At 39.3% G+C, this 19,115-nt stretch overlaps 1 protein-coding gene across 1 annotated transcript; it reads left to right on the top strand.

Annotated features, from left to right (window-relative positions):
- The first annotated feature begins 540 nt into the window (after nucleotides 1-540).
- IYD (iodotyrosine deiodinase) lies at nucleotides 541-17,456 on the top strand. Its single transcript, XM_010221549.2, has 5 exons — nucleotides 541-842; nucleotides 10,814-11,008; nucleotides 12,920-13,079; nucleotides 14,611-14,767; nucleotides 17,073-17,456. Exons 1-5 carry the CDS (start codon nucleotides 662-664, stop codon nucleotides 17,253-17,255), a joined length of 876 nt encoding a protein of 291 aa, XP_010219851.2. The 5' UTR covers nucleotides 541-661; the 3' UTR covers nucleotides 17,256-17,456.
- Nucleotides 17,457-19,115: the final 1,659 nt, after the last annotated feature.

Genomic DNA, 19,115 nt, shown 5'->3' with positions numbered 1-19,115 from the left:
CAACCGTTAAATCCTTTTTGCTTCTATTCCCTGAATTCTTCTGTTTTCCTCCAAAACGTCCAGAATGGATGGAGGTTTCTGCAAATAATCCCATTCATGCTTCATACAGAGGTAATGCTACCGGTTATTTGTTTTATTGACCTGTTTATACAGCCAAGGGTTACTCTGTAAACTCATGTTCAATTGATCATATTCCACTTTCCCAGGATCCGTGTAGTTAGACTAAGAATTACGAGTTAATCATTAAAGAGAATTCGTTAGTTTTAAAAAGTCACATTCCTAATACTCATATTTATTATTATAAGTAAGATTATTAGAATCTACATAACTAAAACAGTTATGGGGGAGTGGTTTTTCTTAGTCTGATGTTATGAAGTTTTTTTTTTTTTTTTCATTTGGCAGCATTTATGTACTCATATGCGGACAGTGCCCCTGCTTGCTGTTTGTAAGCAGTTTCTTCGCTGCACGAGACTGCAGGAACAGTGGCTGAAAAGTGAAAGCAGAAAAGCAGGATAGAGGCTGAGGACCAAACCTTCCTTCCTTTTCTGTAGCTGGGTCCACCCCTTTCCACTTACTGCCTTTCTGCTGTTCCCATTCTCTCCTCTTTTTCTCAGGAGAGCAAATATCGAACTTGGAAAGACAGCTCCACATTTTCATAGACATGGCATTCTTTTCTTCCCTGACTCCAGTCTTTATAGCTATTATATGTGTTTTGGTTGGAGTAATACTGAAGAAGAATAATGGAGAAAGAGGAAAACATGAGACTAAAAGCAAGCCTCCATCTCGCCCATGGGTGGATGAAGACTTAAAAGATGGTTCTGACCACCACGTAGAGGAAGAAGGTAAGAAACATTAACCAGGGGAGTCATTTTGGTGTCTGAAATTTATCTGCTGTTATGCATAAATGAGGTGTGATCTCTTGGACCTTTCCAGAGTGATGGGGAATACTGTAGCAGTGCTACACTGCTGTAGTGCCTCGAGCTCGTCAGCTCTGGGAAAGGAGGCACTGCAGGTGCAGTGTTGCTCTTGGTGTAAATCTGCATTTCTTTCGATTCCACAGGTCGAGTTGCAAAATGAAAAAAGTAGTTTCAAGAGGGCACTCTGTCATCCTGCCCAGAAGATCTCATATCTATGAAGCACTCTGTGGAGAATATAGGAAAAGAAAGGAGATACTGCTAAAGCCCCCTCCCCTTTCCCAGTCCTCATTAATAAGGAAAAGGGAAAACCTGAGGATTTAGTTTCTGTCTGCATGCTAGTTGTGTAGATATCTTATCCAACTTACTTTCCTGTGCTACATGGCATAGTCTATGTCTGATCTCTGCATTTGTAAAAGAGAAGGAAATGGATTTATTACATTTGTCTGCTCATTTTCTTGAACTGTTTCTTCTGTCAAAATATGTGTTCAGTTTTCTTTCCTCCTATGTGACTTCTGTGAATGTCTATGACAGTTCTAGCTGGATTAGAACTGGGATCATTTTGGAGATAATCTGTGTAGTTTTTAAGAACAAAATGTGGTGGTGATGCTAATCTCTGTTCACTCAGCTGCGTATCTGCACCTGTACAGAATGTCCTTTTCCACATCGACTTCAGTTGTACAACTCTGACATAAGTATGAGCACAAAACATCCTCTCTGTGTTTTTTCCTCTTCACTATCCTGCATAAGCTCCCTTACTCTTTTTGTAAAGTCAAGTTTTGCTCCTGTAATGCTTTTAACTTTCAACACGACTTTCTTTTCTTTTCCTAATATCGCTTTTGAAGGCTTTCTGTCCCTTAACGGCACATTCCCCAAGTCAGCTTCTAGGAATGTTGGCACTTAAATTGTTTTTCTTGGAAATATGCCTGTTGCTAAGAAACATGATTTCTGTTGCGTGAGATGAGTGTAGCTTGAGTTAGTGTTGTATACCAATTTCCAGAAACATTTGATACTTGAAACCTTTTAAACGAAGGTGATTATTTCCAAAATAACCAAAATTTGTTTAAAAGTTAGTTCTAGGCTTTGTCTTCCATTATACAATTCAAAACAGATTATTTGAAAAATTATCCAGTATTTTCTTTCTGTCACTTATTTTAGTTCAAATCAAAATTCCTGTGGCTAGTTCAAGTGATAATCTATGAATTATCATTGTGAAATAGAATCATAGAATCATTAAGGTTGGAAGTGACCTCTAGAGATCATCTAGTCCAACCCCCCTGCACAGGGTCACCTACAGCATGTGGCACAGGATTGTGTCCAAGAAGATTTTGAATATCCCCAGAGAAGGAGATTCCACAACATTTTTGACTACGGTCATTTCCATCAGTTTAAAATTTTAAATCCTCTAAGTAAGTGAAGCTATTACCTGCTAATAATAAGCCTTACTATCATATCTTTGTGTACAAAATATTATTCCTTTCTGTCACAGTTTTTTTTTTTCCTGTCTTCTATTCAGACATTATTTTGAAGCTGTGCTAGTTAAAAATTGCTTTTAAAAAATTGACAGGTAAATAAGCTCTTTTTCCCTGTTGCTAAAAGAAAGTGTTTTTTTTTTTTTTTTTTAGTAAAGCCTCCCTTTGTGTAAAATATATTGTAATCTTAAAGTCAATTTTCTTGCTATATTTTTTTTACAACAACAAAAAAAGACCCTTTCCTCAATGCTGTATTGTTCTAAACTAGCATCTATGCAAAAATCTCTGGCCTATCCCCTATCTCCAGAAAAAATTAAACACTTGTAACATGTTTGAGGAAATTTTTCGTCAGTAGAGAAACTCCAACATAAGTGAGAAGACAATGTGGCAATATGTTTTCCTACAAATGCTATAATTAAGGATCAAATAATATTTGCCTTGTTAATGTTCAGATTTTCACTAACTTAGTAGATGATAGAAGTAGAAATAGAGGCATAGAATATAAACAGATTTTTTGTTAATATTAAAGAACCCTTTGCATGCTGTTTAAATTCTACTACTTTACTAAAGTCTTACTTTATTGGAAAAGCTCCTTTCTATTTAGATGTCTCAGTGGCTTATGGTTAAAGGCAAAGTTCCTCTGGAGAGGGTTTGCATTAAATAAGATCTAACATTTTTAAGGTCTTCTCTAAAACTAGAATCTAGGCCTGCTCTAGTTAAAGGAGCTGAATTTTGAATAGCCCCAGGTATAAGGAAGCAGCTAAGGATGAAGTTTTCCGTATCTGACTATGATCAACAAAAGGGCACTTTACAAAAGAATGAAGCAAACCAAAAGTGCACAGCACCCTGAATGCAGGGGTAGGCTTCAAGAAGCAAATCGTATTCCTAAACTGCACCACAAAACCGTTCAGCCTTGTCTGGGCCATCACCACCTGCATGAGTGGTGAAGCGGGGATGTTTCCCTGGCAAGGCGCGTACCTTTACCGCATGCAGTAAAAAGCAATAAGCATCATTAGCTGAACTGCTTGGACAGACTCTGTAGAGTCACTTCATGGAAGAAAAGGGCAGAAGCGGCTACTGGAGAAGTGAAGGGCTATTCAGATGCTACCAAGCTTGTCCTTGTTGTGCTTTCTCTGGCTGAAGGGAAGGATGCTTCTTGGAGCAGACAGGAAGCCAGCTCTCTTGTTAAGTGGATAGCATTCAGGCAGTCAATTTGTTTAATGTCTCAGCTGGCAGTACTTCAGATTTGTTTGTCCTGTCTGTCCTACAACTTTTTTCCTTATATTTGAGATCCACAATGAGAAATTGTCATACTGCAGATTAACAAAAACAGTCTTTGTGTATGTACATATGCCCATGTCCTGTATTAGTCCATATGTGATTACCAATGACACACATCCAGAAAATAACCCCAGACACCAGTACAGGCTGGGGACTGACCTTCTGGAGGGCAGCTCTGCAGAGAGGGACCTGGGTGTCATGGTGGACGACAAGTTGACCATGAGGCAGCAGTGTGCCCTCGTGGCCAAGAAGGCCAATGGGATCCTGGGGTGCATTAAGAAGAGCATCTCCGGCAGGTCGAGGGAGGTGATCCTGCCCCTCTACTCAGCCCTGGTGAGGCCACATCTGGAGTATTGTGTCCAGTTCTGGGCTCCACAGTACAAGAGGGATGTGGAGCTGCTGGAGAGAGTCCAGCACAGGGCCACAAGGATGATCAGGGGCCTGGAACATCTGCCCTATGAGGAGAGGCTGAGGGAGCTGGGCCTGTTCAGCCTGGAGAAGAGAAGGCTGAGAGGGGACCTGATCAGTGCCTATAAGTACCTCAAGGGAGGGAGTGAGGAGGATGGTGCTGGCCTCTTTTCAGTGGTGGCCACCAACAGAACTAGAGGAAACAGCCACAAACTGAAGCATCAAAAGTTCCACAGGAAGTTAAGGAAAAAATTTTAACAGTGAGGGAGACAGAGCACTGGAACAGGCTGCCCAGAGAGGTTGTGGAGTCTCCTTCTCTGGAGATCTTCAAAACCCGCTTGGACGCAGTCCTGTGCCACGTGCTCTAGGTGATGCTGCGTGCGCAGGGGGGTTGGACTAGATGACTTCCAGAGGTCCCTTGCAACCTTGAGCATTCTATGATTATATGTTTCTATATGAAAACATGTTTCTTTAGCTTTATCTTGAATGATGAATCAGAATGGATCTCTCCTAGTCACAGGCCTCTGATCCCAAACTGGTAGTACCTAGTTCCTCACAGTGCTACGTTTACATCCTTAGATTTGGACTGTTGCTAGGGCAAACGCAGTCAAATGATTCAGTCTTCAGCCCCCGCCCCCCAGCTGAGTGAATGTAATGCCGCTGAAATCACATCCTTCCCCAGTTAATTAGTATACTACACCTGTTAGGCTCAAATCAAGAAGCACTTTCTGGCTCCTACGTGAAGGCCAAACAATTGATGGATAAGGTAAATACAGAACCATTTTACAGTGGTGTGGAGGCTTAGAATTAATTTGATTTGTACCCTCGTTACTCTGGGCATTCAGTTCAGAGATTATCAGCAAAGGTATTTTATTGCTATACGTTTAACTGTGAGGACTTTGCTTGGTAATATACTGTACTCAAGGACTAAAAAGAAAGGTGCAAAGGCCTAAATCTCTTTTGAAAATGCATTTCTCATTCTCGTGATACTTCTTAAAATAGACCTCTCCACTTTGAAATACTTCTTCTCTCCTTCCCCACCACATGCAAAGGTTTCCGATATCTTTTAATAATAAAGGTAGTGACATGAGTGAGGCAGTAGCTGTTTAATATTCCAATTTAATATCATTTTGTTATTATATGTAATTTAGGAACATAAATGTGTTATTTAGGAACATAGGGTTTAAATGGATATAGTGTGTCATTGTGTTTATCTCTCTGCTGTCCCAGCCTCTATCTCTTAAAAACTGGCCTTTTTTGATACCATATAATTAATCTTGCTAGAAGGCTGTGCCAAGACTTCCCACTATGAGTTAAAAATTTCTTCTAACTGCCAGTCCTGCTATATACTCACCTATGTTTCACTGCCTTCATGCAAAAAAGCACAAGGAGGTCAGGACTCAAAAATCCAAAGATGTGAGGACTTACTTCATATGCATTTAATTGCTTCTCCATACATTGTATCCTTTTATTGGAGGATAGGATGAGAAAAAGAATTCTAGGCTTGGGAAGCAGTTTCTTGCATAAGAAACTGAAGCAGCTATTTTGGAAAGTAGACACATTAGACATGTTAATAGTGATGTTTCTCAAGGATCGGTCTTGGGACTAGTCTTTATTATCTGATGGTTTTGTCATAAAACCAGTGTGCAAGTGGAATTTGTTGTTGATATAAAACTACAAGCTACCTACACAAGAAATGGTCAGTGTGAGTAAAAAGAGTGGTCAACAGAAATGAAATGGCAAGTCACTGTAGTAGTGTGAGTGTGTTATTAGGAAGTCATAATAAGAATTATTGCTACAGTCTGATAGGTGGAATTTATTATATGGCTTGTAGGCTGATGATTTGCTGCAGTGTGAACTGCTGGGAAGAAGGCAAGGTTTCACTTGGGATATCTGAGCCAAAGCCAATGCAGCATTGCTTAAAAAATCAGGAAGTTGAGTGGGCTACTGTAAATGTACAACACAAGTGATGGGAATCTAGGGAATGTGGCTTATAGACTCGCTAGCACGCCTGTTGTCCATCAGATGATGGAATACATAGAAATCTAAACAAGACATTTGCAGTATTGAACGATGTGGATGTAGAGATAGGAATATGTCCAAACACAGCAACTGAAGATATAGAGAGTATGCACTAAACAGATTGTGTGGATAATGATTCTAGCTTAACATAATGATAGCATTAACTGCTACAAGTGAATGGTAGACTCATGGTGGCATAAATAATAGATGAATTTATTTTAAAAAGTTGCTTGGAGAGCTATGTTAAGTCATCTCTGTCACTTCTGGATTCTTCTCGTGCTTTTTCCAGTATTCTCATTTTGAGTGTGCTAAACTCTTATTTCTAATATATATTTCTTAAGAGTTTCTTCTCTTATATGGAAAAACAAACAAACAAACCTCATAAGATTTAGCTCGGTCTGGCCTTAGGTGATACTGCAAGTCTAATGCTTTCCACCTTTCTTTGATACTCAATCTTTTTCTTCCATTCCTAACTGCTTATGTATCATTTCTTTGAGACATTACTAAATCAATTATATCTATCAATTTAGAACAAAGATGAATTTTATACCTCTGATTTAAAGAAGTCTTCTTGATCCATGAATTCTTCAGTCTGAGCTCTCCAACTTAATTTTGCTTTATCTCTTATTCTCCCTAAGTTTATTCCTGTAAAAACTGTGACCCACAGTCATAGACCTGCTTTTCTTTACCATTTTCATTTAGCCAATTAAACTTTATCAACTGCTAATCTAGAATGCAGCGGTACTTTTTTTTTTTTTTTTTAACTGTCTACCCCTTTCAATGAAACTGAAGCTAAGACAATCACCAAGCCAATAAAAGAGCAAGTTATTTGATTAAGCTATCAGCTGCTTCAGTAGGGAAGCCTGGTTTCTAGTACTATCATCATATTTCCTCTTCTATATACACCTAGAAAGCTATACCACCCACATATATCTCATAACAGTGAGAGAGTTGAAGCTGTATGACCTTCTCTTAAAAATATGGCCTGAGACTCAGATGTGATATTGGAAGCCTTTGTAGGCTCCACACTACCACAAAAGTGAGTGTATCTGTAAAAGCAAGTTTTGTTTTAGCTGTGCTATGTTTTTATTTCTTTGCAGTCTGATATAACATCAGTTATTCCCTATTTTTTTATTGATATGCTTCCTGAACAAGTCAGACCAGGTACTACTGTTGTTACTGCATCCTGATTCTCTTCTCTCTGTCATGCCCTGTTTCATGAACTATGGCACACGCTGGTAGTTCATCCAGTTTGTTGTGTTAGGCCTCTACATTCAGCTGGACACAAACATCCCCTTTTGACTAAGGGCAGTCTTTCCACTATGTCAGGTCTCTGAATAGTGCACTTGTAAGTAACTTAATTTTGATACTCATCTTGCTATTCTTTGGCATTTACATATTTATTGCTGATTTATCACCTACTTTATTTTCCTCTTCGTGTTTCAAAGCCAGGTACACAGATTACACAAAGTTTTTCCAGACTTTGCTCCCATTTAACAAACTTTCTTTTTTAAAGGATTTTGGTAGTTTATACACTCATTTAAATATCCTTGACTCAAAAAGATATTTCATGGTTTTTTTAGTAATACTAGAAAAATTTTTAGTAATACTAGAAAAAGAGATGACTAGAAATGTCGTTGATCTGCTTAGGAACCAAAATTAGACTAATAAATCTCCATCATCAGTAGAGGCTAAATGAAAGGTAAAGTGTGCTGAATGTACCCCACTTTCTGCTTTCTGAATTTTCCTAAATCCTCATCCTAAGAAAGTAAATAATGAGAGCACATGAGAACTCTTGGGTCCTGAATTAGTTTTGACTACGTCTAGGATTATTTCCAGGGCACACAACAGTAGCTTGTTAATGGGAAATGGATAGGGATGGTCTCTACAGCATATCAAGTGATCACCACAGCAAAATACTACAGTTGGACCCCAAATTTTCACCAAGACATCAATCTAATACCTACTTCGACTATAGCTTTTTGGTCAGATTCTGCTTTCTGATGCATATTCACAGCCTGAGCTGATTTCATGGTTTTGTTAACATAAAGATAATTTTTTCCCCATTTAGAGACTCCTCATACAAGAGTGGCGATGGATCAAACTAAGCCATATGTCATGTTTTTGTAACTACTAAGTTTCAGTTCATCAAAGAATTTTTTTTTGTAGTAGTAGCAGTACTGCTATATGCAAGATGGATTTGGGGAGGGAGAACATATTTTATTGGACAAATCAAAGCAGTTGCAAGCAGCAAACCAGCTTGGAACCACATCTGCCCTTCACAAGAAACTTGAATGAGAGTTTTTGTTCCCAAAGCTTGCATGTTTTCTTCTCGTATCTGTATCAGTGGGTTAATTACAGTTGAGCAAGCTCTACAGCATGTAAAGAAATTCTGTACAAGACTACAGAATGATTATTTATTGGTTAGTATACACTGCAGATACTAGGCTGAACAGCGATAAGCTTATCTGCCCTAATGAGACAATGTGGCACCCTCTAAACTTCTCTGCTGGCCGTGCTGTTATCTCTCATGCTGGAAAAGGTTGCTGACTTGACATCTTGTTTTTTCTTGTATGGCTTTACACATTTTCAGATCAGATTTTTTTCTCACAAATGCTTGAGCTGCTAACTATTACTGCCTTAGATATTACACTTCTGCTTGTAGCAGCAGTTTTTTACTGTTTTTATTATTATTATTTTACCATTCTTATCTTGTATGCCTTTATTTCATATTCTTTCACAAAACTTCCCAGCAACTTGACTTGGTAAAACTGAGCTAAGGTCACTAGGTCTCCTATTATATGGACCCAGTGAACTGGGCTGAGGATTACATCTTCTTCCAAAAGAAGAAGAAGATGTAGAGAGGCAAGAGGAACAGAAATGTATCCTGAGATCTGCTCCACAACTGCATTCCCTGTGAGTCTTCATGGAGAGATGGCATACTGACTTTCTTCTAGGGGCAGTGAGGTCAGCCTGTCTTACCTGACACACTTTTATTTGTTAGTGGTCTAACATGCCAGGTCCCCAGCTGAAGCTCTCCCTCTTTACAGATTACCACACTATTTGCTAGTGTGAGCATAGCTGTTGTAACTCATGGTATCCCCTTCACCAATTGGGGGAGAAGCAGCAAAATGGGAACGTGAAAGTTTCTGAAGGTCATCAGAATGCTAGCAAAGGGCAATAGATGCTATTGAATCATCATTCGTGATAACAAGCATAAAACAGAAAGGGCAGATGAGAAAGATGTGCAACTGGTAACTTCTTCCCGTTACCTTAGACACCCCAGATCTTTGCAGACTGTGATTCAGAGTACTGACAAAAACATGTAATGCTGAAAGAAATGTTCTTGGTGACTTCTTTGTATGCAAAATTTTTGTTGCAGATTCAACATACGAAACTGCATGGATTGCAGCCACTTGCACGTGCTGAGCCACACTTGGAAACATTTTACTATTGTTGATAAAATGGACAAGTTATCAGCCTGATCTACAGGACAACTGCATACTACTAAAACACAGAAATAATTGCTATCTGAGTTTGCACTGAAGATTGCTATGATTTTTTGAATAATAGCCTAATGGTGACTGAAAAAAGAACTGGATTATTTTTCTCCTCACTCAGCACTCTGTAGCAGATTGCTCAATACTATTGACTAGCTGAAAAGCAAAATTTAAATGCCTTTTTCTTCTATGTCATAAGTGCAAAACATGCTATCCTCACTGATACGAGGAATGCAGGGAAGAAAGAAGCTGAATTTGTGTTCAGGTATCTATGGTACTAAAAAAAAAGAAGGAGGGGGGCAGATTTTCATGAAATGAAGCACAATTTAAGTCCTTAAATTATAGGCAAGAAATACAATATTGTGCATTTAATACCTTGTTATCCTAAGTGTAGCTGTCTCCATCCACTTCCTCTCATACTGAAAGTATTCTGAAACCAAAGAACTTAACCACAAATCACATTTGCACGGAGCCTAACCTGGTAATGTTCCTGGGATGAAACATGAATATGGGAAGGAGCCGACATTCAACCCTTCTGAGGAGCTTTTACACATCTTGCTAGTCAAGCCCTCACCTTGACTTTAGTAGTTTGATTGATTTTTTTTTCTTACTAGAATGCTTGCAAAATGACATTTTCACATTTACTTAATGAGGAAAGAAGGCTGTATATTTGCCTCTTTGACATTGCAGTTTCATGTAAACTCAGCTTGTAAACCACTTTTGCAGGTGAGTTTGCAGACTGTAGTGCAGAAGGCCATAACTTGTTCCTGGATCACACTTGCTATAGTGAGCCAGGACATTCCCCCTCCCTAGTTCCCCTTTCTGTCTAATGGCTTTTAAAGATGTTTATTTGACAGAGCACTGGAACAGGTTGTCCAGAGAGGTTGTGGAGTCTCCTTCTCTGGAGATCTTCAAAACCTGCTTGGAGACAGTCCTGTGTTACGTGCTCTAGATGACCCTGTGTGTGCAGGGGGGTTGGACTAGATGACCTCTAGAGGTCCCTTCCAACGTTAAGCATTCTATGATTCTACAATTTGATAGCAGGAGCTAGAAATCCATGAGTTGTGTCAGCTGTAACCTCAGACTAAGGCTTTCCAGCAGTGCAGAAGTGGCATGTATGCAAATACAAGCCAAAGTGCATTACAGCAGTGAATGCCAAAGATATAGCAAAGAAAACCCTAATATTTCCTGATTCACTTCTTTTGTTGTCTTGCAGAGGTTGATGAAGAGTGGCAAGGATTTGAGGAAAATATTGCCCACGTCCCCTTCACCGCTAAGCGCTACTCTGAAGCTGAAATGATTAAAAGGTCACAAGAGTTTTACAAACTTCTTAATGAGAGGCGGTCCGTCAGGTTTCTCAGTGATGAGCCAGTCCCCAGAGAGGTTATCGATAATGTCATCAGAACAGCAGGTATGGTACCGAATGGATGAAGGTCTAGAAAAAAAAAAGACTATAGCATGACTGTTCAACTCAGTTATAGTGCTGCACAAAAGCTGAAAGACTTAGGACTTGGCAGTTGCTTTTCATTTTCATTGTAACAGGAAGGAAAAAAAACATGATTATTTCAACTAACTAACTGCATGAAATTTTCATTTTCAATCTTTAAAAGCATTATTTAAACAAAAATCGCAGCCTAATTTTGTGAAACAGCTTTCAAGTAGAAACACTGAGATGTTTCTTTCTCAAAAATGTTAAATTCTAGGAACTTTACATGTGTTAAAATGCCATTAATTTTGAGGATATTTACCATGTAAGGATTTTTTTTGTCTGTTTTTCTGAAAAAAAAAAGGAAATTGATCCACTCATGCAACATATTTTGCTTGACACAAATGATTAAGATTTATCATAGAAAAAAGGTTTTCTTTCCCCACCACCACTACAAAACCCACCCCTTCCAGCCTCAGTACTTGGTGCCTGTTGTATATGGCTGCAGTGTTATGCTAAGGACTGTGGTCAAGGTTATTTGGGTGAGTGTCAGAAATAAATTTTCATTTTTTGAGAACTCATGTGTTTCATATCATTACGGTAATGTCCAGGCCTAATCTCATCTCTGTTTTAGCAATGTTGACTTCAGCCAGCAATGAATTTGACCCTCATTATTTCTCTTAATCTATGAACCAGCTGCTGTTAGTACAGCAAAATTTTCAAAAGCTGCCCTAGAGGAAAGTTCAACAGCCTCTAGCAGGATTAATAATAGAGATTCTTAGTATCTGAAGTGCATTATTTTTCCTTTAAAAACTGCGTGCTGCTTTATACTGCATATTTTTTTGAGTCTCCATCTTCTTCTAATTAGCTGGGGCTCATTAAAACACTAAACATGTTTTGGCAAATGCAGCAAAGTGAACAAGCCTGGAGTACAGATGAAGTGCTTTGTAACCCTGAAAGCTTTGTGGGGAGGAAAAGAAAACAAAGCAAAACAGATATGTCACGAGTTCTTATTCAAACTTGAGGAGGGGCAAGGCTCTTGATTTAACTGCATAATATAAAAGAGAGTTTAAACTTTTTACTCATAGTGTTTCTTAAGCTGAATTTAGTGCTCAAAGAAGCAAATATACAGTCTGGAAAAACTTCCAGTATTTTAAAAATGTTTACAAGGGACTAGAAGACCTACATGGTCTCCTTGTCCTATTGCTCTGTGAGCTTGCACAGGTAAGTATATTCTTTGGTTTCAGGTTTTCATCTGTTAGGCAGATAAAATGTCCTCCAATGGTCAGCGCTGAATGAGCAAGTGCAGATTGAGTATTTGCACATGTACGTTCACCAGCTGTCTTGGGCACAACGAACTGAACCTGTGTGTTGTATGGCAGATGTTTACATTCTGCAGTTCCTTATCTTTGTCAGCAAGCAATGGATTCCTGGTCATGGCTGGTTAGCCTTGCTTCCCAAAAAGCTTCTCAAAAATCCATTAGCTTTGCCCTTCAGCCGAAACCTTCTCTCAGAGTTGGCTGCATATTCAGAGGGTGCGTTGCTTTGGACAGAATATTTTGCGTTAACACCACTGCGTGCCTATATAGCATCATGTTACTGCCTTCTTATAACAAGCACAGAGGAATTTATTCAAGCCTCTAAATTTTTCTTCCTATGAAAGATGGCTATTTGGTGGGACCAGCCTCTGTCAACTGAATGGGATTTTATATTCTTCGGGATACAAATGAATAGAGATGGCCAGCAAGAACTTATTTCTTCCCATTTCATCAGCTTGCTTTCCCTTTGCTCTGGTGGTTAGTCCCAAAGGCCACGAAGAAAAGCTGATATCTCTCCAAAGAAGGCCCTCCTTCAGCATGGTGCCATGTTTTCATCTTTTCCTGTTTTTGTGCCCAGGTACTTCACCCAGCGGAGCGCACACTGAACCCTGGACCTTTGTAGTAGTGCAAGATCCAGATTTAAAACATAAGATTCGGAAGATTGTGGAAGAAGAAGAAGAAATAAACTATAAGAAAAGGATGGGAGACAGATGGGTTAATGACCTGAAAAGACTGAGGTATAAAAATATCAGTTGGCTAAGTGGTTAAAGTGAGTTGGATTTTGGTATAAGAAAGATTATACTGAGAAATTATATACAGCTTCTTCTTTTGTGTGTTTTTTTTTTACATGTTTTTAGGAAGAAAAAATATCCTTAAAATATTCAGCTCAATTTAAAAAACTTTGTTTTGAAAATATTCTTTCAGGTCCATGTTCCTTAGTCTCCCCTGTTTTCCTGCTCTACGTAGGAGGGCAGCAGTGATACATTTCCCACTTTCTGATTACAGGAGAAGGACGAAGATGGGGTCAGAGACTGTCCTTGTCAGAATGTTGTAGGGTCTCTCTATATTGTGGCCCTTTCCCTTACCCAGCAAGAGCTCAATAAAAATTACTATCTTTATGTTTTAATGCTGGCTATCTTGTTCTACGGGTGAGGTGAAAAAAGGTAGGTAACAGACACACAGGGGTAGGTAACAGATACACACACACCTGTGTGCTTCAGCCTTGCCAGCAGAAAGAAGTGAATCATACTCTTATTATTACACAGTCATTAATGTTCAGCTCACATATGTACGTGTAGCATACCATACAATCCTCTGTACAGCTTTATGTAGATCGTCAAGAAGACAGGAATCTTGCTGAAAGTGCCACAGTGTAGAAAATCCAAGTGACACAATAAGATTGTCTTGTTTTTCGCTCACAGCCAGACCCTATGCAAGTATTGAATTAAGCAAGATCTTTTGAATTAAGCAAGATCCAAAGATCTTGCAAAGTCTCACTGACTTGCTTAACTTCACACGATGGGAGGAAATCTATTGCTTGTCAAATGAAACCTATGCAAAGTTTTGTAGAGTCAGTTTTCCCAACCTATTTCATTAGGCTGTTTATTTTCAGATGAACAAACATACTTGCTCTATAAATAACTAAAATAAGGTAATTTTATATTTTGTATGAGAACTGTTAGAAACACCTTTTTAAATCTAAATCCTATATCCTTATTGCACATGTTCTCATAATACTGAATTAAGAACCAAATGAAGTCTAAAAGTGCTGAGCTACTCAGAACTGGATAATAATCTGTAAGAATATATTTAGATTAATACCTTAAGACAAGCAGTTCTGAACATTTTTGCTAGCAGTTTTTCCTGCAACCACAAAAAAAGATGGCACTGATGATAACAGCTGAGCCGTAGGTCCTCAGAATTCCAAGAATTAAATCATCTCAAGGGCAAATGCTCATGAGGCCAGCTCATAGATAAGAGGTCAAGGCCTGCCTGCTGTTTTTATGCATTTCCACTCTTCTGGGTCAGCATATCAACTCCATGGCTGAATGTGTTAAAACAGAGAGTTCCATTGAAGCCTTTTTCCATGGAAAAGTTTATGCTTAAGCTGATAACATCTAAGTGTTTGCTGTAACTGTTCTTAATCTTATTTTTAATCTGGTGTTATAATTGTTATATATCTTGACTGCACCTCTGTGGGCAGTAAATGTGATTTATGGGAGAGTGAAAATAATGCAAGATAATTGTCTTAAACATTGTCTTTTGCAGAACCGACTGGATCAAAGAGTACCTGGACACTGCTCCTTATCTGATCCTCATTTTCAAACAGGTTTATGGGAGACTTCCAAATGGCAAAAAGAAGACCCATTACTATAACGAAATCAGCGTTTCTATTGCCTGTGGTATCTTGCTTGCTGCACTGCAGGTATGTTGAGAGAACTGGCACTCTGGGAGTTAGTGGGAGTCAGGTTTCCTTTGGTCCAAATGAGGACTAAACAAAACTAATTTATATTTTAACATTATCAGTCACCTGAAACTGCTCTAATCCCTGGCAATATTTCTTAGTTTTGAGTTTTAAAGTTACTCTTTGAATAACTAATTCACTCAATCTGAATTAGTTAATGAGTTTTCCTACTTAAATACTCAATCCTCATTAACATGAGAAATGTTAGTGCTGGTTCTGCACTGAGCCACGTATGAGAAGGTGATTTCTGTCCTCAGTACAGGTTAACAAGAAGAAAAATGTAACGCAGCTTACCTGGCAGAGTTGTCACTATTCTCCATGCCCAGACTTCAGCACCTGTGATTGCTGCTTTATCTTAACAGGGCTGGTATGACTGTGCAGTGCCATAGCAGCACTTTTAGGAAACCTTAAAAAAATGACTTGACTCTAAATCATTTTTAGGGCTGGAATAAAATTTAAAAAAAAAATCAGAGACATATTTCACAGAACAGGCTGTACCATTCCCATCAGTCTTTCTGAGGCATTTCTGAAGGTGAAATGATCTCTAAAGCACAGCATGTTTGACATCAGCCACTTGGATTTTCTCAGTGGTTTCTGTGTTCAGTTCTGCTTGTTGCATCTCATATGCTCACACAAGTGCTTAAATAGGGAAGCTATTCCAGTTTTCAGCAGGGCCTGGCAGCAGGATGACAGCAAGATGCCACCTTTTGTATTAGGCCAATTTCCTACCAGGAAATTCTCCCCTATTCAGTTTTGAGTGATATTCTCCTGCCCACATCGCTGTTCTTTAGGAGGACTTCCTTGGTGCGAGATCTGAGAAGAGAGCAGTGCAGGAGCACATCATGGGGCTGCGGCTGCTCTGCAGCCGCACAGGGGGTCTGTGTTTTTCCTCCATAGATCTGAGGACAAAGCGGATGCACTGGGAATGGGGCAGAGCCAGCACTGGCTGTAGTCAGAGGCTATAGGACTGCCAAGGCCCCATTTAAGTCTGAGCAAGCCCACCACCAAATGAGACTTGTGAGACTCCCTGTCAACTGTTCAGCTTTTTACCATAGTCTCCCTACCAGGAGAAGAAAGGTCTTAGAAATTATTTGTCAATAGTAAAGAACACGGTCTCTGTCATGGACCCATAACATCCAGCATCTCCACTACTAGTTGTCCTCCTATCCATAGAATCATAAGTGTCACTTAACTTGAGAGGTCCACTGCCTGAGCATGTGTTCCTGGCTATCTTTTATATCCTGAAACTCCTGAAAATGCTTGCATTAAATAGAAGAAGAGACTAAAATCCACATGCACAAGTCTCAGTATGCTCCTCAGCTGTGGGTAGCAACAGCTATTAGATAACATCAGCTGTCTGACTATTTATCAGATGATTTCACTTTTTTGTGAGATTTTGTATGAGAGGGGGAAAGATGCATATTTTGGGGTTCTGCTGTAAGACAAATTATTGGCCACTATGAAAGGTGGCTACTGGTTCTAACTGATATCCAACTGATAGGTTAGATGTTAGGGAAAATTTCTACATGGAAAGAGTAGTTAAGCATTGGAATAGGCTGCCCAAGGAAGTGGTGGAGTCACCACCTCCGGAAGTGTTCAAGAAAAGTGTTGATGAGGCACTTAGTGACATGGTTTAACAGGTATGGTGTTGAAGGGCTTGGATTTGATGATCTTGAAAGTCTTTTCCAACCGTAATGATTCTATGATTCTTTTGCCCTTTCTTCCTGAGAGCTACAACTCTTGAGGAACAAATACTCACAGAGCTGCAAGACATTTCTCTGCCAGCCAAAAGTATTTCTTAGCATGAGCCGGATTAACCCCTTGGGATGATATTCCAGCAATATCCCCACAACTGTACTGTTGATTAAAATGGTCCCCCTATTATGCTGATTGCGACCTCCTGCTGTACAACCTGCAGACGTGTCAGGCAGGACCTGGCTGTTTCCATCAGCCTGGGCTACCCCTCCTCTGGAGAAATGATGTAGTTTTCTTCAGGCATGTTCGATCTTTTTTCTTTTTTTTTTCTTATTTATTTTTTAAGGCAGCCACAGTTATTGTGATTATTAGTAAATCCAGTGTTCTAAATCCTGCAGAACAGTTTAGTGAAGCAGTATTTCACAGCTTAGTCAATATGAAAATGATCACAGGGCTGATGAGGTTCAACTGTGGAGCATCAACCTTCATGTCATTTCTTGTTCCTGATGAGCTGTTCCTATGTGGAGAAGAGACCTTCATGTCATTCTTGTTCCTGCCTGTCCTATTGCAGAACGCAGGTCTGTACACAGTCACCTCTACACCCTTGAACTGTGGCCCCCAGCTGCGGGTGCTGCTCCAGCGCCCTGCAAATGAGAAGCTTCTCCTGCTGCTCCCGGTCGGCTACCCCAAGAAGGATGCCACTGTGCCTGCACTGACCCGAAAGCCGCTGGAAGACATCATGGTGTTCATGTGAGCCCTGGGCCACAGGGAAGGAGCCCGCTCTGGTGTCAGTTAGTAAGCATTAGTCCTCTAAAGTTGTTGTTGCTTTTCCTGTGTATTATGCCCAGTTTTCATCCTCCTACATCACTGCAGCTCTGGCTCTCTACACCTATGCATCTTTTGGTGCTAGTAATAACAGTGGCTGCTCTACTAATAGCAAGTAGTCGAGAGCTGTGAATTGGACAGGTGCTATATCAACGAGCCCAGCGGACTTATACAATGGCATCTGAGTGACCTTCATCACTTGATTTTTTCTTTTGTGCTCTTTGAGACAAATCTCTCCTTGAACTGGAATGTATCTTCTCCTGATATTTTTGTGATTGCCATTACTCAGTTATTTTCAATTCAGAATGTCAGTTGAAGTTGTGTTAAAAGATATAAAGAGACCTAAGCGGCTCAGCTGGCTGACAATGCTCTGTGTGTGTTCTTCAAACATCTCTTCTTCTTTATTGTGTTCCATTCTGCATAGAAGGAAGATATTTTTCTCATACATAGTAGCATTTTCCTTATATGACTGAGTTCAAAAGCCTTGCTACACTTTTTTAAACTACTGATGTTTCAAGTCTCTTCAGATGTGGAAGGCCTACTACATACATATATATCCTATATACGTTTTTTTTTTGTAAAAAAAATCCAAGTAATTTTGTTGTGATTTATACATATCCCAGCCATAGTTAAATCATATGACATCTATTGGCCAGGACCCCTGTAGTAGCTGCCTCCATCAAAAAGGAGCCAGAGTGAATTGCAATACCTATTATCCTATTAACACTTGCAACTATAGCAGTTTTAAACACCCAAATTTAAACTGTGCTAGAGACTCTGATGCAAAAGAGGTGCTTTTATGTCATGTCGAAACAGGCATACTCTGGTTCATTTTAAGACAGCTTTTCATAAAAGCAACTCTTCCTATAAAGGCCTTGTCTAGCTGCAAGGTCTGAATGGACATCATGCATGAAGTGCGTGCAGGGAAAGAGCTAGTGCTGCTATATCCATGTTGGCAGAGCCCTCTTGTGGAGTTTTGGCTTATTGGAACTGTTTAAATTCAACAGATTTCAACAAACCTAGAATTTGAAATAAACACTCAGAGAAAAGATTGGATTAGCTTAGTTAAACCTGTTCTGTTTAAACCTGCAGACCTTGTGTGTACAAGATGATTTCTAGTATGGCTTCATAACTAAAAAGCAAAGAGCTAAAAAGCATTAAAAATACATACCTTATATACAAAAAAAAAAAAAAGATTTTTTTTCCCTTGTGTTAATTCTAGAAATCAATATACACATATACTCGAAAAAAAGAAGCCCACACACCTACTATAAGAGAGTTTCTACCCAGGAATGCACTTTCAGAATCACAGAATATATATAAAAGATAAAAATATAATTATAAAAATAAAAACACTATTCAAATGCAAACACTCCAGTAGTATTACAGCAGCTCATGATACTGTGGACTCTTACAAAGCACGTGTTGGTACTGTTGTTGTGACAAGCCTACTTAGAACCACCAATATTCTCCAGTAAGAGTGCTCTTATTGCTTAGAAAACAAATGAAATCAGAAGAAACTTCGACTTTCCCTGCAGAACTCTATTAAATAAAGGATATCAATTAAATTGTTTTACAATTAACTAAGAATTTTTCTTTTTTTGGGGTAAGAAATACTACAATTTTTTTAGGCAGACGTCAATCTATGATTGGTCTGTCACCAGCTCCTGCAAAGGCATTTTGAAGGGATCAGCCACTGAGGGATGCCAGTCCTGGTGCTTTGGCAACAGAATCCTTCTCTGAACTCTTCTCTGACTGTGATTGGAGATGAGATCCCCCCAGCACATGC

Source organism: Tinamus guttatus, unplaced genomic scaffold (assembly GCF_059628265.1).
Source record: "Tinamus guttatus ecotype Peru unplaced genomic scaffold, ASM5962826v1 Tinamus_guttatus_pri_ptg000716l, whole genome shotgun sequence".
NCBI lineage: Eukaryota > Metazoa > Chordata > Aves > Tinamiformes > Tinamidae > Tinamus > Tinamus guttatus.
This window is presented reverse-complemented; position numbering and strand designations above follow the sequence as displayed.

Bases quoted from the DNA above. Each gene is read 5' to 3' on its own strand.
- IYD (XM_010221549.2), top strand. From the start codon at position 662: ATGGCATTCTTTTCTTCCCTGACTCCAGTCTTTATAGCTATTATATGT. The intron at 843-10,813 runs GTAAGAAACATT...GTTGTCTTGCAG, and splicing joins CCACCACGTAGAGGAAGAAG to AGGTTGATGAAGAGTGGCAA. The intron at 11,009-12,919 runs GTATGGTACCGA...TTTTGTGCCCAG, and splicing joins TAATGTCATCAGAACAGCAG to GTACTTCACCCAGCGGAGCG.